General features: G+C 38.3%; 1 protein-coding gene across 1 annotated transcript in view; it reads left to right on the top strand.

The window, feature by feature from the left end:
- HS6ST1 (heparan sulfate 6-O-sulfotransferase 1) overlaps positions 1 to 24,898 on the top strand; it is a 202,790-nt gene extending 177,892 nt beyond the window's left edge. Inside the window, exon 2 of the mRNA XM_007428669.4 lies at positions 17,260 to 24,898. Within this exon, the coding sequence (XP_007428731.1) occupies positions 17,260 to 17,968 (709 nt within the window). The 3' untranslated portion in view covers positions 17,969 to 24,898. The remainder of the gene's footprint in view (positions 1 to 17,259) is intronic.
- The last annotated feature ends 1,945 nt before the right edge of the window (positions 24,899 to 26,843 follow it).

The following is a 26,843-nucleotide window of genomic DNA, read 5'->3' as shown; positions in this document are numbered from 1 at the left end:
GTGAAGTATATAGCTATGTCCTGTACTCTGTCTTCATCTTGCTTCTACCAAAAAATAACTGCAAGAGATAGTATTTTCCCCAAGCCTTGGTGTGTTCATCTGTTTTATATCAACCCCTTAAAGAAAGCCAGTGTAGGTCTTAGTCCATTAAACTCTACAGTTTAGCTTTTATCCATTTCAGTTAGTCTGCATGCAGATTCCTAGGCAATGTAATTTAGAAAAATTGTCCACTTGTGGTGATCAGTCGCCCCTTCTTAAACCACTGCAACAGCTGTGTTAACTGGTGTGTATTACTATGTATTTCAGATTATTGTTGCTTTATAATAAATCATTCAGGAACATTTCCCAGCCTTGAGAGGGAAGATCTGATTTACGGCACCATCTGGCAAATTTATCCATTTTCCCCCCCACCCCACCCCCGTCTTTGTTTTATTACAGAATGGAATATTTCAGTTTGACAGAAACTGATACTGGGACAACTAGGGTTTTCTGCAACTGAATCTAATAAGTAAATAATAATTGCTCTATAATATCTACATCTGGCTTATGTTTATACAGGTGGTCCTAGACTTACAACTACAATAGGGACCAGAAAATTCATTGTTAAGTGGTGCTGCCGTTAAGTGAGGCATCACATGACCACACCCGATCTTAAGACATTCTTTGTGGCAGTCATTAAGCAAATCACCATGGTCGTTAAGCAAATCACACAGTCATTAAGTGAATCACATGGATACCCATTGGTTTTGCTTGTCAGAAGCTGGCTGGGAAGGTCGCAAATGGTGATCACATGACCCCAGGATGCTGCAACTGTCATAAATACATGCTGGTTGCCAAGTGCCCAAATTTTGATCATGTGACCGCAGAGGCACTGCAACAATCATAAGTGTGAGGACTGATTGTAAGTCACTTTTTCAGCACCATTGTATGAATGGTCACTAAATGAATGGTCATAAGTCAAGGACTACCTGTACTTGCCCTAGAAGAGGAGTCATTTACTAATACTCTCAGTTTAAAGGATGGAAAAGCGAAACTAAAAGATAGTTACCTAAGATCACTAAAGAAGTCAAGCAAAGCAGGGAGATGGACTGTAGAGAGACTTCCAAGTCTGGGAAGTCTCTCTACAGTCCATATAAACTGTCCTCCTTGTTACTGATTTGTCTAATTTTTTTCTTTGATACTTTGAATTTTGGGCAGCATGCATGGTACCTTTCCTTTTTCTCCATGTTATCCCCCTCAGTACTCTGAGAGGTTAGACTAAAAGAGAGTGGCCAGATTCTCATATCAAATCATGCTAAGCCATGGCTTGTTTATCCATAGCCAATTGAATATAACACCTCTGTTGTAGATCTCCCACTATGCCAAGCCACAAAAGATGAGTTATAATCAGTATAGTATCTGGGGTAAGCACAATAAGGCAAAAGCAAACAAACCACATTATGGCTGAATAAGATGTGTGAATCCAGTCAGTGGTTGACCTAAGGTCACATATCATGGTCTTGACTAAGCAGAGTCTCAGCCTTTCTGAAAAACCTTTCTGCTGCCAGATACTGTATTTTAGACAGTAGTTTCTGTTAGACTCAGCCAGTGGTCAGGGAGATGAGGGCTATGGTCCAGTACCTTTGGAAGGCTTCAGGTTGAAGAAGGCTACTATAGCCTTTATCCTTGCTACCTCTTGTCTCTTTCATAAGCAATCCTTTTCTCATTTCTGTGTAGTTCAGGGAGGGCCCCCAACCCCTATACATTGCCTAACTTGGTGTTTGCCCATGTTGGAACCAAGTTATTAAATGTAGAAGCAGTATAATCTGATAGCAGTTTAGAGTTCCATAGGAGTAGACATAACCATCTGTGGCAAAGGCTGCAAAGATTTGCTTGGCACCTTATATACTAGTTATTGTGACACAAGCTTTCTTGGGTTTCTTGTCCTGTTTTGTTCATTAACCTAACATGTGAAGAAACAATTTGGACGTAACAGAAAACTGGATTGTTTAAAACTGGAAGAAGATGCTTTCAATTTTTGCCTCAGTTGTGGCAAAACAGTTGTGAGGAGCTGGGAAGCCTCCAGTTTGCCGCATCTTATTTGTATACTAGAAATCTTTGCATTTAAGTGGACCGGGTGTTACTGAAGCAAGTTTGTCTCCTGATAACTGCATACACGAACAATTCAACATCTTGACCAGTCTTTGGTAATAACCAGTAGGACATTCCAATTATTTCTTTGATCCCACCCATCCATTTTCTGCCCCTTCTATTTCCCTTAGCCTGGCAAGCATAATCATTTTTTTCTCCATCATCCACTTGCATCAGATAAGCAAAGTATTGCTGATCATTTTGGCATAGCTCTTACCCATATTTCTACATTTTGGCATGATCTACATTGTCAAAGGTTTTCCTGTAGTCAGTGAAGCACAAGTAAACTTCCTCTTTATACTCTTTTGCGCTCTCCATCATCTTAGCTATCTGATCTCACATCCTTCTGCCTTTTGGCATTTCTTTCTCCATATATGACTCTTTCCTTCTTTATAAGATCTTAAGCAAAACTTTGCTTACATGAAAAATTAGAGCAGCATTGGTACACTAACGTGCATTTAGTAGTGCATGTTCTCCTGCAACTCTCTTCTTTAGGATAGATAGATGTACCAGTCTCTAAGCCACAGTTTTGCTCTGCATTTGTGAACACCTAGTGCTTAGCACTAGCTGCCTTTTTTCTTTTCTTTCTTTAAGTGGTTGAGTATTTGACAGCTAGTCTATTGCCTGTCGTATCTCACTTTCTAATGGAGTCAGTTCCCAAACTCTTCCAACAAATGTTCCTGTCATTCTATAATCCCATTTTTACAGAGTTTCAGTATAGACTTTCCAGTTTCCTTTAACCTCATTTGCTTCTGTCAGATCTCTTCCATGATTATGTTTGAGTAATCCTACCTTAGCTGTAAATTTTCCTGCAATTTCTCTAATCTTCTTTAAAAATATCTCTCATTTTCTTTTTCTTACTATTTTCTTCTATTTCTTGACATTCTTGATCGAGCTATCTTTCCTTGTCCTTTCATGCTTGACATTGAAAGTCAGTATTCAGTCACATTCATCTATATTTTTGCCCAAGGCTTTTATCCTTCGTCTTTCCCTGACTATCATGATGGCTTGTTCTGAAAGCCACTTGAATCTTTCTTCTTTGAAATTTTGGGAATATTTTTTCTGCTTCGGTTTTCAGGAACTGTCATATCTTTCAATAGCTCCTTTGTACTCTATTGCAAAATTTAAGCATACTGAGTCTGTTCTTTACATTGATCTTCTGTGTTCTCCAGATCTTACTTTACTGAGACAACTATTCTCTACAATTATTTAAATTTATCTCATATATTTGTCACCAGTAATATACGTTCTATTCTGCAATCTGTACTGGAATTTCTCATATTTCTACTCCCTGTCACAGTCTTTATTTGATTCCAGTGTTGTCCATCTAGTGATTTCAATGTGGAAAGTCTACAGTGATCTCGCTTAAAGCAAGTGTGGCAATAAACAATTCTATTTGCAAAACTCTATTAATCTAGCACCTTCCATATTGTCTTTATCAAGCCAAATCTTCCTGTGCTTCCAAGTTGTTCTATTTTTTTCAACTTTTGCATTCTAATCAGCCATTAATAATATTACATCCTTTTGAATTTGCATCAAACACCTCTTGCAGTTTGCTACTGAATTTCTCAGTGCATTTATGCTTTTGAACTTTGGTGTTGCAGAAGGTTCTTAAAAATACTATGAATAGCCAAAGAAACAAATCAATTATAGAATGAATCAGTCCAGAGTTCTCACTAGAGGCACAAATAACCGGGCTCAAATTACCATATTTTGGGCACGGGAAGACCCAGCTCCCTTGAGAAGCCCATAATGCTGGGAAAGGGGGAATGAGAGCCAGTTTGGTCTAATGGTTAAGGCACCAGGCTAGAATCCAGGAGACGGTGAGTTCTAGTCCCGCCTTAGTCATGAAATCTGGCTGGATGACTTTGGGCCAGTCACTCTCTCTCAGCCCAGCTCACCTCACAGGGTTGTTGTAGGGAAAATGGGAGGAAGGAGTATTAGGTATGTTTACCACCTTGAGTTATTTATAAAAATAATAAAGGCAGGAAAAAAACTAAAAAAAAAAAAAGGAGACAAAGAGAAGAAAATGACCAGCAGCAAGATGGATGGACTTGGTTTTAGCAACAGTGAGTGCACAGTTGGGAGATCTGAAAGGCTAAGTTGGAGACAAATCATCCTGGAGAAGATCTAGAGATGTGGTCACTGATTTGATGGCATATAATCAAACAGTACATTTATTAGAGGAGGATTTATTACATATTTTTCCTTTTAATATTTTAGTGTTATATGTTTTCTTTTTTATGTTTTATACAGAATTCTGGTCTATGTGAATAAAATTTGATTAATATTTTAATTATGGTTAGAAATCTTAAATGCCAAAACAAAGTAGATCTTGTCTTTATTGGATTATAGTCAAAGACAGTTATGTTATTTTTGAGTATCGTTGCCACTCCATTCCTTCATATGTTCTCATGCCCTGTATCATGTACTAATTTTGATTTAAAATGACCTTTTCTAATCCACTTAAGTTGATTTATTCTTCCAACATCCCCTTTACTATGCTTTAAGTCCTTGATTCACACTTGTCACATGAAAAAAATGAATCATGTTCCTTGGTTTATTTTTCTCACATGTTCCAATTGTATCTTTCCTTATAAGATGAGGACTGCTTCTTTCAATACTGACATCATCAGTGATCTGACATGCAAGTTTGGTCTGGCTACATTATCACCTCCAGATCTTCTCATGAAAATTCATCTTTTTCCCCCAGTAACTATAGGAATACCTTCCAACCTTGCCAGGGGGTGGGTGGGTTGGAGGGTTCTTATCAGTCACCCAAACTCATTTAAATGTTACAGTCCCAAAAGAAGTAAAATGTTGGTTTTAATTAGACCCACCTATTATTTTGAATGTTGCGGGTTCTTAGAACCAAGCGCAGAATTAATGGTTCACAGATATTAACAACAATAGCAACAAAACTAAAAACACAAGTTGATTTTGTTGTAGCAGTTTTGGAATTTCAGCGGATGGACCTGAAGTGCAAAATATATACAGTATTCTTCTTTCCTAACTTTATGGCAGTTTGATCTATTTACACTTGATCTTAGCCATAAGGCCAAGAAGCGACCTATTTGCACCAGTGTGATTTATTTACTTTTCAGTAACACGGCTAAAATTTCCAATTCTTTACCCTCAGAAATATTAAATAGTATAAATGTATTTATAACCACTGTCAAGAAGATCAGAAGCTGCTTCTTTATAACCTTTTCCTTTTCCTTTTCCTTTTCCTTTTCCTTTCCTTTCCTTTTCTATTTTCTTTTTTCACTATTTACTATTTTTCTTTATTTGTTTTCTTTTATGGTTTTTACTTGTTAAAAATTTCTTCAACAAAAATTATATTAAAAAAGAAACATTAAATTTTTGCTCTGCTTATTGTCCACTTCAGCCTTTTGACCTGGTGCTGTACAAACAGCTACTGGATCAGTGTTGAATCAGGATATGGCACATGACAATTTCAGAAAGCGTTCAGCAGGATATGATCTGTGACAGAAGAGTCCATTTGTGAAACTGCTCAGCATTTCATAACATAAACAATTCATTTTTTAATGTTGCCAGGTTACCACCTGTCATTTAAAAAAAATGGACTTTCAGAAAAATGCAGCTACTAAAACACTATTCACTTAATATGCAGAAGGCAATGACTTCTGGGAATGTTTAAAAAAAAAAACCAGAAAGGGGTGTGTGTGTTGAATGTATTTTCATCATGACCTAAAGAAACAGGACAAGATTTTCCTCACTTTTGTTCATTTCTGTGGCGACCTTTAGTTTGTATAAGCAGGCATATAAATAAATATAAGGAAAATGTGTGTGTTGTTTTTACTGACAATAGTTAAAAGACTTTGATTGTTACTTTGTACATAGCAAAATGAAGAAACCAGGAAAGATTTTAATGAGTAGTTTCTCAAAGGAAGCAGGTTTATTTACTACCAATTGTTTGTTTGTTTATGTTTGCGTATTGTGTAATTTTAAAGCAGAAAAGGCAGTTGATGAGAGGGTGGAGAAGAAAAAAATGGAAATTGAATGTTGCAATGTCAAAAGATAAAGGAGACTTCTAGAAAACTTTTATCAAGTGTATTTTTTGTTTGCTATCAAGTATATTTTTTTACAAGGCTAGCTGGGGAATTCTGGGAGTTGAAGTCCACACATCTTAAAGTTGCCAAGGTTGAGAAACACTGATTTAGAGTTTTCATATGTGAGACCATAATGAACTGAGGATTCTTCTCATTTACTAAACAATGACCTTTGTGTCAAAAGTTACAGCAGTGGCAAATACTTCCAACCCATATAACTCTTTCTCAAGATATTCTAAATATATTCTTGGTAGGCTATTCTGTCATAATAACCGTCACTGATCATCATCACGCTGTGGAATGTACCTGAAATGTCTCCTTGATGTGGTGTACATGTTAATATCTAACGTGTGTCAGGTCAGACTTCTTTCTTGGCACACAGTTATAATGCAATTAAGGGGATCAGCTGGCATTTTTAGTCGCTTTCTTCATGGCAATTTATCTTCCCAACATCGTCCATCTACTGGGAGTTGGTTATTCCTTGTTTCTTCCTAGCCAGCATGTATTCCCTTATCCTGTTAGCAAGCAGACAGTCAGAGGTCTCGCTGTTTCATTAAGTCAGGGGTGTGCAACTTTTTCTGGACTGAGGTCTGCACTTGACCTTTGAGTGATGTGATGAGGGTAACAACAGAACTATTTAAATTAATTAATATGACTAATTCCCAATCATGATGATGATGTAACAACTTTTGGAGAACTTGGGATTTCATAGATGGCATATGGCTCTGTGGTCTTTGAATATACAAGCATACAAGAAAGATTAATTAGGTCAAAGAGAGTTTTTTAAAAATGGATCATATTTCAGCAGATTGCTGTATTTATATGCCAAGTGTGAGATTTCATTTAAATTGGTAGGCTGTCTGATTTATGTTTTTTTTCCCCTCTTTTCTTAATAGATTAGTAACTTCCTGTTACCATGCACCTCCATACACTCTCGCACACCCTCCTGACTCTCACTGCACTTTCCTTGCAACCTTTGCATTTTATATAGGTAGGAGCATTTAGTTTCTTCTACATAGGAATCTGGGCTGAAGGTGGCAGTGATTCAAACCAGTGGAAGCATTATCCCATTGAGGTAGCGCTGAGCAAATCTGAGGTTACTTGTTTGCAATCCAACATTTTCTCTCCTTTTCTGACAATAGATAGTACAGTAGATTGAAATGGAATCACTTAACAAGATTGATATGCAGCAGGCATTTAGTGATTGCAGGCCATCAAGAGTGTGTGTCTGTGTGTGAGAGACAGAAAGAGAGAGAGAGAGAGAGAGAAAAAAATCTGTCTCAAAAAGATAGCCATAAAGGTCCAGTCAGCTGGGCTGCTGCAGGGTAAAAGATTTTTTAACTAGTTAACGAATAGTTGTAGTTGAAAATCAACACAACTCCCTTTAACAGGCAACAACCAAGGCCAGAGACACTTAATTTATGGTGGGTCTCAACCATCACTCCCAGCTCAAAAACAATAATCAGTTGTGTTTTGCTGGGGATTGTCCTCTGCTATTGCCATGGCACAACTTTCCTTAGTTTGTTGAGAAGCCCTTAACGCGGTAGGCACGTTCTAGTCTATGCCTCACTATAGTCTAGTAATTATACTCTGTTTATTGAAGAATATGTGTAATTTGGAGCAGAAAGGAAACGGGAACATTGGACGAGGGGTTTCTTCCACTTTCATATATTGTTCTAGAACATAGTGTGATTTGTTTGCTTTTGGCTTAGTATATGTTAACTCAGACATTGTTGTTTGCAAATCATGGTTTATGGCTACTTATGATTTCTGAACCTAGCCAATTTCAACAAATCATGATTAAACCAAACAATGTTTTAATACAACATTAAACTTAGCTTGCAGGTGCTTCATCACAACACCAAAAAAGATCAAAGAATGAAGGATCTAAGATCAGAAAGAATCAAAGTTCAGTGTGTCATATCGCAACACAGAGTTAAGAAAGACTGCTAATCAATATACATCAAGTTCTCATGTGATTTGCTTGATTTTGCTTACTGTGGTGTGTGAACCTAGCTGCTCTAATTTGTAATCTATGATTTGTAGCTTAGCATTATATGTAAAGCTAGCCAACTATAGCTTATTCAGGAAGCTGCTTAGACAAACCATGGTTCATTGAAATGTGGGAACCAAGCCAATGTAATAGTTCTCATGAAGTAGAAAGCAGGTTCCTCGCTTCTCAGATTGTAGCATAGAAACTCAGCTGCATCTGCATTGGTGTGAGTTGGTGGTGACACAAGTCAGTGGTCATAAAATGAATGCAGTTCAGTAGCTCACAGTGTTAAACACAGAGAAGCAAATTGCCATTTCTCTGAAACTCTAAACACCAGAGGCCACCTGGTCTAAGTAAATTCCAGGGAATCTCCTGCTGCCACCTCCTCTAAGCCTACTGGGGTTAAAAAGTTCAAGTCAGTGCACATTTGACTTTATTGAGAGGGGTTGGATAAGTTGGGTATGTGGCTGCCAAGCAACCTCTTCATGCTATCCCTTATGATTTCCAAATCTCCTGGAAATGCCTCGTCTGGTGCTGGTCTTCTCTTAAATGTTGTTTGTTTCCTGGCTTGTCAATAGCATATTGTTCTGCCATTGCTAAAGAACTTGCATTGATTGATGCCTTCTTTATCAGAGAAAGGAAGTGAACAACTGAATATCTGGTTTCTACAAGCTCCTAAATTTGGAAAGATTTCCAGAGCTGGACAAGATCCAGTAACTTGCCATGACTCCTGACTGATTGAACGTGCCATTCTTCTGCTAAGCTGTAGTAAAAGTCACTTCCAGGCAAGTGCTCTGAACCCAACCCTCAGTAAAAGCCTCTCTCTTGCACACTCTTTTCTCATTCACATCTTTGATGCTTGTTGTAAAACCAACAGAAACTACATTATTAAGATATTCTCAAGCTTTCTGCTTTCTTTTTTTTTTTTAATCTGAATGTATACTTAAATAAAATGTATTTTATAATTCTTATAATGATAGATTATTTTAGTTAATCCAAATGGACAAGTACCGTACCTGAAAAGAGGACTAGGATTTTTTTCCCCCCAAATAATTTATCTTTAAAATGGGAGGGTTATTTTAGATTCACTAAGAAAATAGCAATAGACTTAGGTCGTTTTTTTTCCTTCTGGTGGATTATCTTAAACTCACTGACATTATTTTAGATAAACAAGGTTATTTGGAGAATATCATGCCCTACCATATCAACTGTTGTAACACATCCACAGAGGATGTTACAACTCCCATTATCCCCACATAGCATACCCAATTGTGAAGATGGGGGTTGTAATCCAAAAGAATCAAATGGCCCCGGTGAGAGTCTTCTGATTAGTGACTGTGGTGAGATTCACTATAGTGAATGGGAAGGAATCCCATCCCAAGAGGAACAGATATGAAAGAACTAAAAAAAAAGCATCCATTTAATCTGTCAATCAAACCTAACCTGTCAATCTAGATGGGAGTGGAGATCATCAATATCAGGAGTGAAAAGATTTTCCTCTCTCTCAGGTAAGCTTTAAAAAGAAGATGGGGCAACTCCATTTTTCCAATGGAAAAACAATGAAGCTAAATGCGGATTAGGATTTTAGATTTAATGTCTTTGTTTTATTTTGTTATTCTTTACCTTATTCCATTCTGTTCTTGTGTGTACATTCCTAGCTGCAGGGAGTCAGCTGAGAAAAAATGTTTTGAATTACTTCATTAGTTCGTTTTCCTTCCTCCCTTTGTCTTCCACTCCTGTAGTTTCCTACCTTTGATATACATCTCAAAAGACTTTAATTTCTTTATTGAATCATTCTAAAAGGACTTTTACTTCAACATGCTCTGCCCTTTGGATAAGCTACTGAGAAAGGTGGGTTTGTCACATTACTCTTTATGAATAACCCAGTACAGAGAGGACATTTTTCTGGAATGAAATGGATGGTGATATGGAACTTAACAGCGGGGGGCGGGGATTGGAGACCCTAGAGCTCTGCCCATAGGAGCCAGCGGCTTTGTCTATCCCATCTCTTTGGGTACCTGTGCAAGTATACCCATGCAAGTATATACCAATTAGGAAACTTGCCTGATATTGACTTGGCATTCTAGATGCACATGCTTTCTTTTGAAAGAATGCTCGCATTACTGTGGTTGCACTGCTGGCTTCTGCTCACTGGTTAATAAAAGTAGACATGGCATTAACTACCTTAAGGTAATTGTATTTACAGGTAGTCCTTGGGTTACTACAGCAATTGGGACCAGAACTCTGTCACTAGGTGATGTGGTCATAAAACACAACATCACTTGACCATGTCACTTAGCAATGGCAATTCCAGCAGTCCCGGTTACTGTCGTTAAATGAGGACTGCATGGGTCCTTAAGCAAGGACCTCATGTGATCACGACTGTTGACTTCCTGCCAGCTTCCCCCTTGACTTTGCTTGTTGGAACCCAGCAGGAAACATCAGAAATTGTGATCAGGTGACCATGGCTCGCTGCAAAGTAATTGCAAACTGGGCACCAAGCATCCAAGCATCCAAATCACAATTATGTGACCGCAGGGATGCTGTGACGGCCAGAACTCTGAGGACCCATTGTAAATCCCCTTCATTTAGCATCATTGTAACTTTGAATGGTCACTGAACAAGCGGTCATAACCCAAGGACTACCTGTATTTGGATGTTTTTTGTTATGTGAATAATAGTCATAGTAAACCTGAGCACCTGCAGGATCATGGGGAGGGGAGTTTAAGCTTTTTCTCCTATCAGTCCACATAAAAAGCAGCTCTCTGAAACTGCTGCTTGCACTTCAAGGAACTCCTCCATTGATGCCTTCAAAGGAGGTCTCTCCAGAAATGAAAATAGCTGCCATAACTTCTTGCTGAAAGTGGCTCTTTCTTCTAGCTGTGCTATTTTAAAACATTTTCTCCTCTGTAAATTTTTTAGCACAATATGTTCTCATTTAATATTAGATACACCAAGTGTCTGTACAAATAAAATTATTGTATGGTAGGCAGATCTTAGATCCATCTAACTCAGAGATGGCCCAGAACCCTTACCAATCAAGACCCCTGAAAATTAATACAAGAAATACACATAGGTGTAACATTCTTTTAAAACAAAAGGAAGAAAGACTAGTGCATAAGACCCTGAGATAATTCCTCTTGGGATAATGTGGCCGCCCCCTTTTCATCATTACCCTACCTACTGTGTCTTTTGTGTACTTCCAAATGTTAATGGCAGGCCACTGAAAGTGTGTCTATCATTGATCTAACTTACAGAATTGCTGATGTTATTTACCTACTTATTGTTCACGTCAACAATAGACAACCTGGCTCCCTACAGTTATGTTGTCAGCACAGCAGCCAATGACAAAAGGTTCTGGGACATTGCAATCTTTAATAATTTAATGGCTCCAGGTTCGCTACACTTGGCTCACAATGAGTGGTAGTAACTATGTAAGGTTTCAGACAGAGATTCTTCCCAATCCTATTTGGAAATACTAACTATTGAAGTTGGGAACTTTTGTCTACAATTTTTTATTATAACGAGCCACAATCCCTGCTTGTAATGGTATGTGAGAAAGACCTTGAGAAACTGGTGAAGAGATACTGCCTAGGGAACAGTCAGATAAGAGAAGGCATAGTCCATAGCTGCATAATGGGAGGAGAAAGAGGCTCAGAAGGGACCCTTCCTAACTTCTCAGGCTGTAAAAAGAAACGGCAGGAGATTTGTACTTTCAGACTTGCAAGATTCTGTTAATGTAGCCTTACAATAAAGTAGAATTAGCTCATCTGGTCATGTTTCCTATCTAGTCTTCCTGGGAAAAATGACATCAATCTTGCAAGTCTCAAAGTACAAATGTTTCATGGCACTGATAATTTAAATCATAGCAGCATCCTGCTTGGGAAAGATGAATCATGGTTATTTATTTAAATTTTTATTTTATTTATTTGTCAAATTTATATGGCCGCCCATTTCACTCAAAGTGACTCTGGGTGGTGTACAATAAAATGAAATAAAAAGGGACTATTAAAATGAATGAAATGGAAGAGAAAAACACTGAAGCTTGAGCTGCCTCCACCTTTTTCTGTAAATGTGTCCTTTTAGATAGGGTGACATCTTTGGATTGATGAGAGTCTGATAAGACACGTTCCTCTTTGTGTATGTAGCTTACAAAGCCAGAAGGTAGCAGGCATGCACAGGGGTGTCCACAGGGGAAACTCAAAATTCAAGATAGCAGCTGAGATGATGCATTAAAACTCTTTTATGTCATCACATCTGACACACATAACAAACAGGCAGAGTTTTGCCTGCACCGTAATGGTTGCCATTTTAACTTTCTTTACCATATCATGTGGACATCCCTGAGCACGTGCATTGGACCTCATCCCAGGCCCATGAAATGAAATGAAAATTCTCTCAGGGACTTCAGTGGGAGCTGCGATCCAGCTCATGGGTGAAATAATACAAGATGAGAATGTGAGAATTATTTCCAATTCAGCCTGCTGGCCAGTGGAAGTTGATACCTTTTGAAACAAAATGGATATTTTGTTTAATAGTCAGGATTGAATAATTGATTTAATTAATTAAATCTTACGAGTTTTGTTTTTAAAACTGGTCACCCAGGGTTGTAAACATGATTTGATCTCATATGACAAAGTGGACTATGAAATCTCTGTAGTGAAAAGTTTGTGATAACATGACACAACCTGACAGTTTTATTATTAATCTTTGCTGAAGCCTTTTTTTATTAATGTCATTATCATACACTAACAAAAGGAAAGTACACAATGTATGAATTAATAAAATGGTATGAAATTCAAGTTTAAGAATCACAACAATAAAAAAAACCAGGGGGAAGAAAAAATATAATCAGGAAATCTGTAACCCCGTTAACATTAATTCCTGCTCACTGCAAGAAATGGGAGAGAAATTGAAGGGGGGAAACACTACCTAAAAAAGGAGGGAGAAAACAACAAAATGCCACTCTTCCTTCTCTTCTGACCTTTGGATTTGGCAGATTCTCTCTAAAATTTTCCCTTCTTATCTCAGTACCATTTATCTGTAAAAATGCAAGGAAAGGATACAAATTAATAAAATTGTTCAGGAAACCTTTTAGAAGTTTGACATACAGGTCTCAGAACAAAATGTTTACTTTCCAAATTCATGTAGACCTAGCACTGACATGTTATAATTCACATAAAAGCATTGGCATTGTCAATATCTATGTACCATACACAAATACTATTAGTACCTATAGTTTCTGTCCACTTATGTATCTGTTGACAGAAAGGTCTTTGAACCAGTAAAGGTTTCTATGAGCAGAAGTGGAGGGAGGTGAGGGAGAAGTGATTCCCCTATTTCATTTTGTTTCCTTCAAAGTAATTATGCATAGAATAGCAATTGTGCCTTATATAGGCATTAGTGGTTTGTTTTTCTTGGATGGAGTTTTATAAAGATTGTTTTTTTAAAAAAAAATGCTGGTTGTTATTCTCTTTAAATATAATAATAGGAAAGCAAGTACATGTGTGTATTTATAGTAGATCCACTGGAGCATGAATATGGAATACCCTTGGGTAAGCAGCTGTAAGAGCTCTCATTATGAGCTTCTGAACATAATCATTTAAAATTACATCATCATTATTGCATGCCACAGAAAAGGAAACCTATTAAAGCAGGACCAGAGCAAAGAAAGTTGGAAACATTTCAATCTATGCTACAAATACCAGACAAAAAAACATTGGATTCAGGACATTAGAACATGATTTTGCAGGTGGAAAGCAGACAAATTACAAGCAATTGTCAGAGACTTATAGCCAGACCAGGATAGTCTCTAAGAAGCTCCATCCACCTCAAATTTTTTGCTGGTTCTAAAGGACCAGTGACCTTTTTCTGTAGGTGCTGATCTTTTCCTGGGCTGTGTGGGTTGGACCACTAGGTGGGAAGATCTTTAGAACAGTATGATGCCCATTCTTTAGAGTCAAATGGCAATAGTACCCTCAAGACGGTGTCTCAGAAGAAGCAGGACTGGCTCTGAGATCATCTGTTGGTTCAGGGTCATCGGTGTGTTGATGACATTATCACCTTGAGCCAAGACAGAGATGGTATGGAAAACTTGAACTGGTATCTGGAGTTCATCAAGACCTGAGTGAGGTGAACACATTTATATTAAATCCAGCCAAGACCAGGTTTGTTTTTGACAATAAACACTCTGGCAATCCAGAATCATCAGTCCTGGCAATTACTCTAGGCAGGGTTGTGGTCCCCCAGAGAAGTTGGTTTATGACTTGGGGGTCCTCCTGAATTCACAACTCCTGCTTAAACAGCAAGTGGAGGCTATGGCTTGAGTGGGAGATGGGTTGGTGTGGCCAGGGGGGCTGGCGTACCTTACCTAGTCCAGATACAAGATTCATTCTTTTTACTGCATAGCTGGGTTACTGCAGTCTGTGTGAGGCAGCCGTTAGGATTGGCTTGGAAGCAGCAGATGGCTCAAAATGCAGCAACCAGATGACTGGCACAGCAATCCTGGCGTTGCAGGATTACACAGATTTTGAGGTCACTGCAGTTGCTCCAATAAGCTTCTGAGCTCAATTCAAAGAGGGTGTGATTAAAAAGCCATATGTGGCATAGCGCCTGATTATCAGGCCCCACCTTACCAAAATCAATTCTGCCTATCCAGTCCAAATACTGTGAGGGAACCTGCTCAGAGTTCCCCTGTGACTGAAATTCCATGGGACTTTAGTTAGATGGCAGGCCACCTATGCAGTGATCTCCATTCTCTGGAACATACTTCCTCCAGAGGTATGTGTAGCACTCACCCTCTTTGCACTGTGTAAATCAGTTTTTGTTTTGTTTTTTAATTCCAGCATGCTTTGCGCCCTAGTTGATAAATTATGGACAGTATATCTTGGCATGTTTGGGATTGGGGGCAGGGTCTTTGAGTCAATTGTGAGTCCCGATAACTTCATGGAGAGCCACTTTGGTGTAGTGGTTAAGACACCAGGCTAGAAACCGGGAGATTGTGAATTCTAGTCCTGCCTTAGGCACAAAGCCAACTGTCATTCTCTCTCAGCCCCAGGAAGCAGGCAATGGCAAACCACTTCCAAAAAACCTTGCCAAGAAATTGCAGGGACTCATCCAGGCAATCACTAGGAGTCAACACTGATTTGAAGGCAATATATATGGACAGATTTATTTTATTTTATTTTATTTTATTTTATTTATTTTATTTTATTTATCATATTTATATTATTTATGTAGCTTTCTTGGCAACGCTGCAGAAGTGGTTTGCCATTTCCTTCTCCTGGGATGTTTTTTCAACTTCCCAGTCTAGAGTTGAGAGAGTGTGACTGGCCCACCCATCTGGCTTCTGTGCCTAAGGGTGAACCAGAATCCGGGTCTCCCTACTCCTAGCCCAGCACCTTAACCACTACACCACGCTGGCTCTGGTTCCTGATATGTATATAAAGTTTTGTTTTAATCTGTTGTGACTGTTATTGTGGGATAGTTTGCAAACACACTAAATCAATTAATTAATAATCCAGAACATTCTGTGCATTTTAGAAAATGTATTATTTCTTTACCAAAGTCAGCTAAGTGAATAATTCATTTTGCTTATCTGCAATATTATGCATTTCTGATATTGTGCATGCTATAAATTAATCTATTAAGATTACAATGAGAACAGGAAGTTCCAAGAATTTTAGTTGATTAAAAGCTAGGTTAGAGTTCAGCCATCTATGGTTTTGCAACTTTCTTGGGCTTTGTGTGTGTGGAGGACAAGTTATCTAAGCTATATGTATTGGGCAGTCCTGCACAATTTAACGTGTTCAGTTCGGTTCAAGTTCTTCTCCTTCCAGGAAGTTGTCAACTCTGACTCTACTGTGTCCACTTCTGTGCCACTCATGCACATTCTTCATAATATAGAGTTCAGTTATGTGTATTGCTACTCCAACTGTCTCTTTGTTGTCCCCAGCTTCTTTTTCCTTCCACTGTTTCTTCTTGTGGGGTTCTTTGTATAGAACTGTATCTAAATATATGATCCAAACAACACGTTTTCCTCTGTTTTATGGTCTTTGTGAGGTTTCTTTTCTCTGTGCCATCTCTAGGACTACAAGATCTGATCTTTTATGACTTAAAAAAAATTTCAACGTTCTCCTTAAAGGCCCCATTTCAAAGGCTTTCAGTCTGTTCTCACCCTTCTTGGATACTATCCATGTTTCACGTCATAAAATAGAGCCGACCAAGCACAGTATTTGGTCATTCTTATTTTAAATCCATTCTCCTTGAGTTCAAAATATTATTCAGTTCTTAAAAAGTTTTCCTGGCAATTTCTGTTCACCTCTTGATATTTCACCAGTTTTCCATTTGCCATAATTAAGTGTCCAAGATAGACAAAGTTTTGGTCTTGCTGAAGAGGGACAACACTGACAGTTTGTAGTTGGGAAGGGTCTTCCTTCCCCAAGATTACGATTACCTTGGGATTTGTGGCATTTGCATTGAGGTCTCCCATAACAATTAGGATATCTATAGACTTTACTGAAGAAAAGGCTTGTTGTATATTGTTTCATAAAATTCTTATAGTTCTCAGCCTGAGTAGTCTCCTAAAGTACATAAATATGTAGTTTTATTATATTGAAGGGTTTGGCTGCAGTTTTGATCATTATTCTGTCATGTATTGGCCAAAAGCCCATTATTGCTTGTCCAATGTTCCTTTTCATGACAACCAATTTTTGAACGGGAAGTACCACCAGAATAGAGTATTATATGTTTCTCCCTCTGTATCTTTCTACTTCCTGTCCCTCTTACTTATTACCATATACATGTCATGTGTATGTTAATATGAAATGTCAGTTGATTCTTAAAGCCAAAAGAACTGTTGAAGGATCACAAATCTTTTGAGTTCTACTGAATTATACTGTCAGTGCTGGAAAGTAGTACTGTGGAGCCTGGTGGAAAAGGAATATATATGATTCAGATAATGTAATCCTAAAAATTAATAAGAAACAAATAATACTATTAACTGTCACTAGATAATTATGCACAGAATCTGTAATTCTTATATGCATTTCTTCTCTCTTACAGGAAGTTTTATTACATCACTCTGCTGAGGGATCCTGTGTCCCGTTACCTCAGTGAATGGAGGCATGTCCAACGAGGAGCTACCTGGAAAACATCCTTGCATATGTGTGATGGCCGGACGCCAACCCCTGAAGAGCTGCCATCATGCTATGAAGGCACAGACTGGTCAGGCTGTACTCTTCAGGAGTTCATGGATTGCCCATATAACTTAGCTAACAATCGCCAAGTGAGGATGTTGGCTGATCTGAGCTTGGTAGGCTGCTATAATATGTCTTTCATACCAGAAAACAAGCGAGCACAGATACTGCTGGAAAGTGCCAAGAAAAATCTCAGAGACATGGCCTTTTTTGGCTTGACGGAATTCCAGAGAAAAACACAGTATTTGTTTGAGAGAACTTTCAATCTAAAATTCATCAGGCCATTCATGCAGTATAATAGCACAAGAGCAGGTGGAGTGGAGGTGGACAGCAAGACCATACGGAGGATTGAAGAACTTAATGACTTGGACATGCAGCTGTACGACTATGCAAAAGACCTCTTCCAACAGCGATATCAGTACAAGAGGCAGCTGGAGAGGATGGAGCAGAGAATAAAGAATCGGGAAGAAAGGCTTCTTCACCGATCGAATGAAGCACTTCCCAGGGAAGAGACCGAAGAACAAGGACGGTTGCCTACAGAGGACTACATGAGCCATATTATAGAGAAGTGGTAGCATTGAAAGAATTTTATACGGAGAACAAGATATTAATGTTTCCATTATAAAAGAACATGGAATTTAAAAAAAACTTATTTAAAACAGTCTGTAAAACAGAAAGTAGAATGCTTCTTTAAACAAAGGGTCTTTTTACTGTTTCTTACAAGACCAATGGGGTTCTTAATAAAACAAAATAAAATAATAAAAAAGAGTCCTAGTGAGCTCAGAGTTTAAAATGCACAAGTGTAATCCCCTAGATCTGAGGCCAAATATCACATCATATTTCATCTCCTAGAGGCAGATCTAGACATCATAGATAGCAGCTTTGTAACCACTCTTCTCCTTCGGCAATGGCAAATGAGCTTCAAAAGAATCAATGTTTTCCTCCCTTGTCTATGTGAGATGTTCAGTGGTGAATGTCATCGTAATGGCAGTGAACCTGCCAGACAATGACTTGATCCCAGATTCAGCTGCTTGACTTCAGATTGAAATCATGGCTAAAACAAAGGCAGAATATAACCACAGGAATCAAACTAAAAGGAAATTAAAAAGTAGAGAATGAGAAACATTCAAGCAAACAGATTACAAGCCTGGACTACAAATTGGGGACTGAAGTTTGGATTACATGGCACTGGTGTTTTGCATGTATACACTCACACTCATACACTCTACATTATTCAAACAACTGGTGAATGTGTGCGTGCATTTTCTCAGCCTTTGTTAAAGAAACAAACCCCACGTAAAATCAGTTGTAAGCAATCTCATCAAAAGTGGTAAAAAAAATCTTTTCCTAAAGAAAGACTGGCTGTGTACCACTCAAACAAATTTAAAAGAATATGATCAACTGAGGCCAACATATCCCATACAAACTCTAAATTATCATTTGGTTGTTCTTCTGCTCATGCTGGAAAATATTCTTTCCTTTCCTTGGATGTTGATTTAATAAGACACAGTTATTATTCAAAGTGATTGTTTGTTATTTGGCATTACATATTGTCCATTACTGTAGAGTGAGTGCTCTACAATACAAATTAGATTGTTTTAAGTCCTGGGTCAGATGCGGCTAACTTAAACATTTAATGAAGTACTTTAGCTCCACTGATCGATGTCAGGGAGATTTGGATGGAACTAATTTTCACTGGATCACACCTACTAATTATGGGAGTGCTGATGTTGAATTTAAGAGACAGCGTTGCATTAGCACATGGCAGTGCTTGGCTGATATAGTCTGGGGTCAGAACCCAAGGAGGGTCAGGACTTAGGGGTGGGATAATATTAGGAAATACTAGGGCTTTAAGCTACATGGGAATGTTGAAAAAAATATCCCAGAAGGCACTTCCATACCATTGCCAAAAATAATCCTGCATGGATGTGTCCATTAAGTCATTAGCTTGACTTGAAGGAGACTTGTCTGACTTGCTTTCTTATTTTTGAGCAAACAGGAGCACTTGTATGGCTGGAAGTGCTTGACTGTTCTCACTTCAGACTCTGATTTTATCAGCCTTATACTTACTAAGGATTAAAAAAAAAAAAATCTCAATCCCATACCATTTTTTCCCTTTGGAGAGCATCCAGTTATCATTTACTGTCTCTCCAAAAACCGATGTTTTCTTTATTTTCTAAACATATTTATGAGTTGGTCTAAGTGAGAGGAATGAAGCAAAACCAAATTGTGTGTGTCATCCTCACTTATTGTTCCTGTTCTCTAGACTATGAATAGCTAAATCGTAGACAATATCTGACTATGTGGGCAATCAGCTGATTCTCAAAGAGTGGGCTCACTCTGCATCATAGACGCTAGTAGATTTGTTCCATGTGGTTTTCAGCACAAGAAAGTATGGAAGTTCCTTCTGGTTCTGTATCTGAATACTCTGCCCCACAGTCCTCGATCTGTACCTCATGTCCTAAGATTTGGCATTCATGCTGAGGAGACAACCTAATTAAGTGACCCATTAAATATGCCTGCCTTGCTATTTCTAAGTATCCTTCACAGGACAGTAAGAATTATTTAGAATGATAACAGAAGGAAGACCTGATTGAAACATAGCCATACCCATCTAGTTCAGTGTTTAGCACAAATAACAAGGGACTACTAATGATCTACATCCGGAAAGATACGGCAGTTCTTAAATACAAATATCTAGAAGCTCAGTCAGTGCAAAGTTTTTCTGCTGTATTTGAAAAAGCCCTTATTCACAGCTCATCAAAACTATAAGTGTTTGAAATTTAAAGATGGAAAACTCTCACAATAGTATTAATATAATTGGGGTGAGGTGGGAGGGCTCTATATTTATATCCCTAAATTAGTCTGCTAATTCTGTGGAAAATGTTGAATTTTTGTAACAAAAGAGAAAAAAACCTTTTAAAATTATCTTTGCCTGCAAAACATCTGCAGCTTTTGACATGCAGAATCTGGAGCTTTACCCAAAGTGTTTCTACTGTGTTCATCACTCTGGTTCTATAATATAAAAATGGGCTGCAACGACTAATCAATATGCATGGTGTGAACAGTAGAGAGCCTGTTCTATTATGCTTTGTACAATAAATACAAGTTTCCAGGGCCAAAATAAGCTTCCTCATAGTGTGTGGGCAAAGATAAAAGCAAACTAGTTTTGTTGTGTCTAAATTTAATTTCCACAACAACTGGATAAGAAACCTTAATGGATCTGCCTGTGATAGTAGGCTTTCTCCAACATTTTCTTTGTTTGATGCTTTTATAAGTACAAGCTAAAGAAATAAAAAGTACTGAATATTATTGTCAGCTTCAGCACCAAAGTGAGTGGGTGTGTGGTCATTTTGTGCTTAGATCACAATAAAATAGTTTCTTGCAGGAGGGGGAAATGTCAATTTCAGGGCCCACCACAATGCCACAACAATTCAGATCTCTTCCCTGAATGTTGCTAAGTTGTTAAACTGTTACAAAGACATGTACAGATAAATGGTTCAAAATCATTTGGACTGAAGCAACTAAGTTGGACAGAAAGAACTGAAACTACAAAAGGCAGAGAAGCTATGACTGAGTGTAAGAAGTAAAGGAAGCCAGCCCAGGATTTTTAAATTATTATAAGGACTGAAAAGAAACAGGTAGATGGAACGTTGCTCTGACGCCAAATGTGACTGTTCAGAAGAATTCATTAATATCACAGGAATACATTCCATTGCAATTTATATTGTGTATTACTTGGTGCGTCACCAGATGTTTCAAGAGCAGGCGGATGGTACTGTAAAAGAAAAACCCATGCCCAGTTTAAAATCCTTTGTCTATAGCAGGACACATTTTTGGTAGCTCCTGTTCTGTCTTTTCAACCTCCATGTCGTCTCCTGAACTTTCCTTAACTCTGACAGGAGCAGTTTATCATGTCAGCAGCGCTGGCGCTGGGGGAGTCTTGAAAACGTTTCCTGTAGCCATTTCAAATCCGCATGCTTCCTTAGTCAGATGAACCGCTACAGTGGAAATGTCATAAACATTTCCAGAGCACGCATCCTTCCCCCAGCACTCCCTAGTGTTCTAGGACAGTGGCTTTGGACTTTCAGCAAAGGAGAATTTTGCAGTGCAAGCCAACATGTTAACTGCGATCTGCACTGAAGTTAGTTAAGAAACGGTTTTCCATGGAAGCCACCTGAAATGAGGGCTGAATGCGGATTTGTGGAATAGTTCTGAGGCCATAAGCCAGCTAAGTATTTTTCACATAGCACAATATATTAGATTGCTCGTCAGTTTGTTATGACCAGAAGATCCTTTCCAGAAACAAATATAATTAACAAGGCTTCCAAGCTTGGAGTATACTGGCTGCAGTTTTCCCTAATGATATTTCTTAACAGAGAGTTGAGAGAAGAGTATGAATTAACCAGTTTGAATGATGAAGGTTCCCTCTGTTGTTTTGGGACTCTGTTGTGGTGTCTACACTTAGTCTTGTGTTCTTATAGGAAATTAGCTCCTAGTTGTGACAATGAAAAGAACCAATTTCAGAAGCATATACCTGCATGAATACCAGTTGCTGGGGAAAAATAGGGGTTGAAAACTATTGACTTCGAGCCTTATATGTTTTCTAGAATTATCTAGCTCAAGTGCTGGCTAGGGAATTCTGGGAATTGAAGTCCATACATCTTAAACTTGCTGAGGTTGAGAAACACTGAGCTAGTTTCCTTCCTTCCTTCCTTCCTTCCTTCCTTCCTTCCTTCCTTCCTTCCTTCCTTCCTTCCTTCCTTCCTTCCTTCCTTCCTTCCTTCCTTCCACGCTAGCTGACTATTAGGAGAAACAGAGTGCTTGACCAGATGGGCCACTGGCCTGATCAAGTAGGAAAGTTTTTCATTCTGCTTCAGTATGCATATGGATTGACGTGGCCCAATGTGATTTTGCAGAAAAGCTATTAGGAAACTTTAACAAAAGGAAACCCTAGTAGTTCTCCTCCACTAGTGGCATGGAAAACTGGAATTGTATTTGTGCAACATTTCTCTCACCATCTCATTAAATGCACTGAAATGCTACATTTTAAAGGTTTGGATACATCTGACCTTGTAACCATTTTTTTCATTCTACAGAGATTGGACTTTCATTTCTTTGGAAATTGTAGCAACAGTGGGGAAGAATGGCTTAACCGTCCCCTACCCCACCCGGTAAACCTTGAATGTGTTTTGGCTAAAACTCCTTTGCCCATCCTGGCTGGAAATTCTGGTAGTTGCAGTTTCATTACATCTAGAGAATAGGGTTGAGGGATGGCAAGAACAGAGTGCATACGTAATGGCTTTAAAAGATTATGCATACATTTTTTTAAACAGATATTCTTTGAATAGAGATGTAAAGGAAAGGCATGGCAGAGCAAATATATGTTGCACACATGTGCCCTAACTAGCAGAGTATATGGGGGGAAAGACCAATATTAACTAGGATCAATATGGCTAGGCAAGGAAGAAACCATGGTTCAGTGGTAGAGTATATGACAGTGCCAAGTTTGACCCCTAGTGTTTCTACTTTTAAAAAAGAAAAAAGACCACATCATGATTTTAAAAACTTTTGCTCAAGACCTGAAGAAGACTGCCAGCCTAACTAAATTCCTACATTTCCCTTCTTCTAGCATTCTTACCAGCACACATCTGTGAGCAAGGGCTATAGAAGCTACAGAGCATAGCAACAGACCAACCCAGTACACACAAACGCGCGCACACACACACACACCAGCCACATTCTCTGCTTTGAGCCAAATGCATTTTCTGAATGCAGTATCATTCAAGTTTTCTTTAATGCGGTAGCAATTTCTCCTGATGAAACCTTATTAGGCTGCCAATTCTGCAAGCACAAGGAAAGTTGTTTGGTCCCAGAACTATTGTGTTAAATGCAAAGGATTGCAAAACATCCACGCTATTACACAAGGCTGACTTTACATTGCTTTTTTTCAATTGGAAATTCAAGCTCATTTAGTTTTTAAGATGAGAGACAAAGGGGGCAGGGGGCATCTGGAGGCCATTCAAAGGTCTTCTTTATGAGATTAGGCTCACTTCCAGTCCATGTTTGACACACGCAATTCACATTCACACAGATTTCACCAGTCCACCCTGACCCTTCACCTGGATAACAATAGATATGACTAGCGGTATACTGGACTATGTACTATGTTTCATGTCCTAGTCTAGCTTTGTGTGGAAAGGGTAAGTTTGAACTTCTAATTTAGTTCTAAAGCTTCTAAGTTGGAAGTGAATAATCTTCACTTTTACATTTATAGATGGTTCACAAATTAAGGATAGTTTTGACAGGCTTAGGCTGCTAATTTAAAGATTATAGTCCTCTACTGTCTTCAAATCCATTTGAGCTCCGCAGTTCTCTCTAGCTCCCTGGAAGGAAACAGACACTGCAACATTTCCCATGGCTTGGCACAGGGTACCATTAGAACCATTGTTCTGTTTGTTATCGTTGCTCACATTCCACTAAGAACAGGAACAGGTTTAAGGATTATATATTTTGAAATTAAAGCAAAGAGGAGTTGGCCAACCAAATGATTGTCTCTAAGAGTGGACTGCATGCATTCATACACTGATCAATTGAGAGATCAGGTTTTCCTCCCATCAAGGTTTTGTGTTAATATTTTGATTTCCAATAAAGCCTGAAGGGCATTGTGGGGAAATGCTCCACCATGTGATTCCCTATCCCATTCTGTCCTGCAATTCCTGCTTTTTCTCCTCTGCCTTTTTCTCAGGTGCTCCCTCCTACATGCCGAACTGAGTGCTGAGCTATGAAAAATAATTGTTGAACTTATTTTCAAATGATGATTTGTTTTGTACATGTTGGAATATGTTTTAATTTATTTGTGTTGCTTGTTTGAATTGATTTTTAAGTGCTTTTTACAAACTTTCTCACTGTTAGGTTTCAATATATATGTCAATGCCCCGGCAAATTTTGGGCAGTTGCTAGTGCTTACTATCAGTACTACTGCAATTGGGTGAGACATCATGTTAGCGTTACTTGCTTTATGCAAACTGTTTTTAATTCCACAAAGATGTCTAAGTTGCATTATGAAGCCCATGGACAAACTATTCACAGGGATCTATTTCCCCTCCTTTCTTTGGGTGACTTTATCCAATAAACTTGTACTTCTAATCTCTCTAAATAAACTCCATTTTTCTCCCCATTTGAGATCTCCAAACAGGCTCTTCTTATCAACACTGAGAGCATCTTCCTTCAAACCATTGTTTTCCAATGGACCGAATCTGTAAGATCTGCATGTTTGCTGCAGAAACTAAAAGCAATGTTTAAACTGAATCAAATAACTTTTAAAGCTTTATATATTTATTTATAGCTTCTTTTTTAAAAAAAATGTTAACGAAGGAAAAGGATTGTGTTCCTTTTCTTCATCTCAGTAACCTACTATGAAAACAGACAAAGCAAAGTAAAAGAATAGTCACCTAATTGTTTTTGTCTAGATCAAGACTGAACCTTAGCAGATTAAATAAAGCCTACAGAAATATTTTTGGTCTGCTGTTATATTTTGGGATATGCACATTCTCCATTGCTATGTCCAATTCGAATCCCTTTGCTCTGTTCCACGGGAAGGAAAGTGCCCTGGGTTTGATAGGGGGAAGGGTTATAAACTTATTACAAATACAGAATCTTCCCTGCAAGGGGAAAAAAACAGAAGTAAGCAATGTCTACTTTAATTTGTGGGCTATGAATTATTATTAATCATTTTATACTGCTATTTCTCCTAAAGGAACTCAAGTTTGAACTTGAATATTTACAAGTCTCTATTCTACTGTTTTATTTATATGTTAAAGTATCACAGCAATTTAAAAGCAGTTTTTAGAAAATCTTAGCCTAACCAAATCTTGGAGCCTGCTTAGCATAACCTGACTTGAATTTTCCAGCTTCTCCATGAAATGCTGCAACTGTTCATTAAAAAAAAAATACTGCATATGGCAACTTCTGAAAGACCGCTCAATATTCAAGGAAGCTTTAGCAGAAGAATGATCTAATGTAATATAACTATGCTTTCTACTTGTCAATTTAAAAAGATAAAAGAACATCCCAGCAAGATATTATATACCATGGGCATGCTTGCATCTCAGAAACAAGAAATTAATCTCTCTCCTGCTGTTCTGGCTGACAGAGCTTCGAAAGAAGAAGTACCTGTGGAAGCAGAGGCTGCTTCTCCTTCTCAATAACCCAAAATCTCATTAGTATGAAACCACCATCTGGCTTGCACTAATGGCCACCAAAAGCTCTTTGCACAGGAACAAGGGTCAATTAATGGCTGCTACAAGATACCTGCAGGGAGGAGGGTGCCCACTCCCTTCCTTATTAAAAGCTCCCGGCTGGGACCAAGCACAGACTTCTGGGGAAGGAGAGAGATACACCTGCTCTACGGCATCTAGTCCACATTTCATTATGCCATGGCCTGTAACAGATTGAAAGTCAAAACAATTTGCTTCTGGAGTAGGTAGTATTTCTAAAAATGCTAGGCTTTGCAATTTCTCAAATCTTTTCTTCCTGCATGAAAGTGACTTATCTTTTCCTATTGAATTCCCAGGGTGCTCAAGAATTTCTTCCTTGATTTTTCCTGGTCGTGCATGATAGCATAGAGGTGACAGAAAACCCTACTGCTGACATTTTTCTTTTTTTGTTACGTATTTTTTCCTTTGCCCTAAGGCTACCCACACTTCCCAATCTGAAAAGGCACCATGGGAAAAGTCCTCTCAGGACATTTTCCTTTGAAATATCATGGAAGCATGGAAAGACGGGGCAGATTGCTGGAGAGAAAACTATATAAGAAAAAGCAGAACAATTCTGCCTAACCTTTGGTCATCTCATGACTAAATAAATAGAACACCACACTCTCCATGAGAATGTAATGGAAGTCCTCTTCTCCTTTGGAAAAAAACATAAATGCAAGTTCTCCTCCATCAAACTGGTAAAAGCTAATGCAGGAGAATTTTTCTGTGTACCACTAATTTCTAAAAAAATCTGGGGAAACAAAAACAGGATTGGCTGTTTTTAAGTAAAAGATACATATGCCAGGAATAAAAATGTAAAAAGGCAATGAATGTGAAAGGGAAAGTATGGTTATTCTCAGGTGGGCTTCCATCAATAAATTAAATACAAACAGCCAAAAGCCAGGGTGAAAAAAACCAAACCAGATGATTAAAACAACAGTTAAAGGGACATCTAGAACATGAGATGATGCCCAAGAAACAACAAAGGCATTGTCACTAACCCTATTCTCATTTTCCCATCACACAATCAGTTAACATCTAATAAAAAAAAGGTTCTCCCTTTTTCCATCCTGCCCCACCTGTCAATGCCCCACCTCCTAACCTCTATATTGAAATATCACAATTCCAATTGTCATCTGTTTTATTCACCTTCCAATAATTCTATCAACGTATGTTCTTTTCTGTCATTTGG

The sequence above is a fragment of the Python bivittatus genome, unplaced genomic scaffold, assembly GCF_059951505.1.
Source record: "Python bivittatus isolate LINGU-HERP-01145 unplaced genomic scaffold, Pbiv_v1 ctg000980_np1212, whole genome shotgun sequence".
In the NCBI taxonomy this organism is placed as follows: domain Eukaryota; kingdom Metazoa; phylum Chordata; class Lepidosauria; order Squamata; family Pythonidae; genus Python; species Python bivittatus.
Note: the sequence above shows the minus strand (reverse complement) of the source record. Positions and strands in the feature narration are given on the sequence as shown.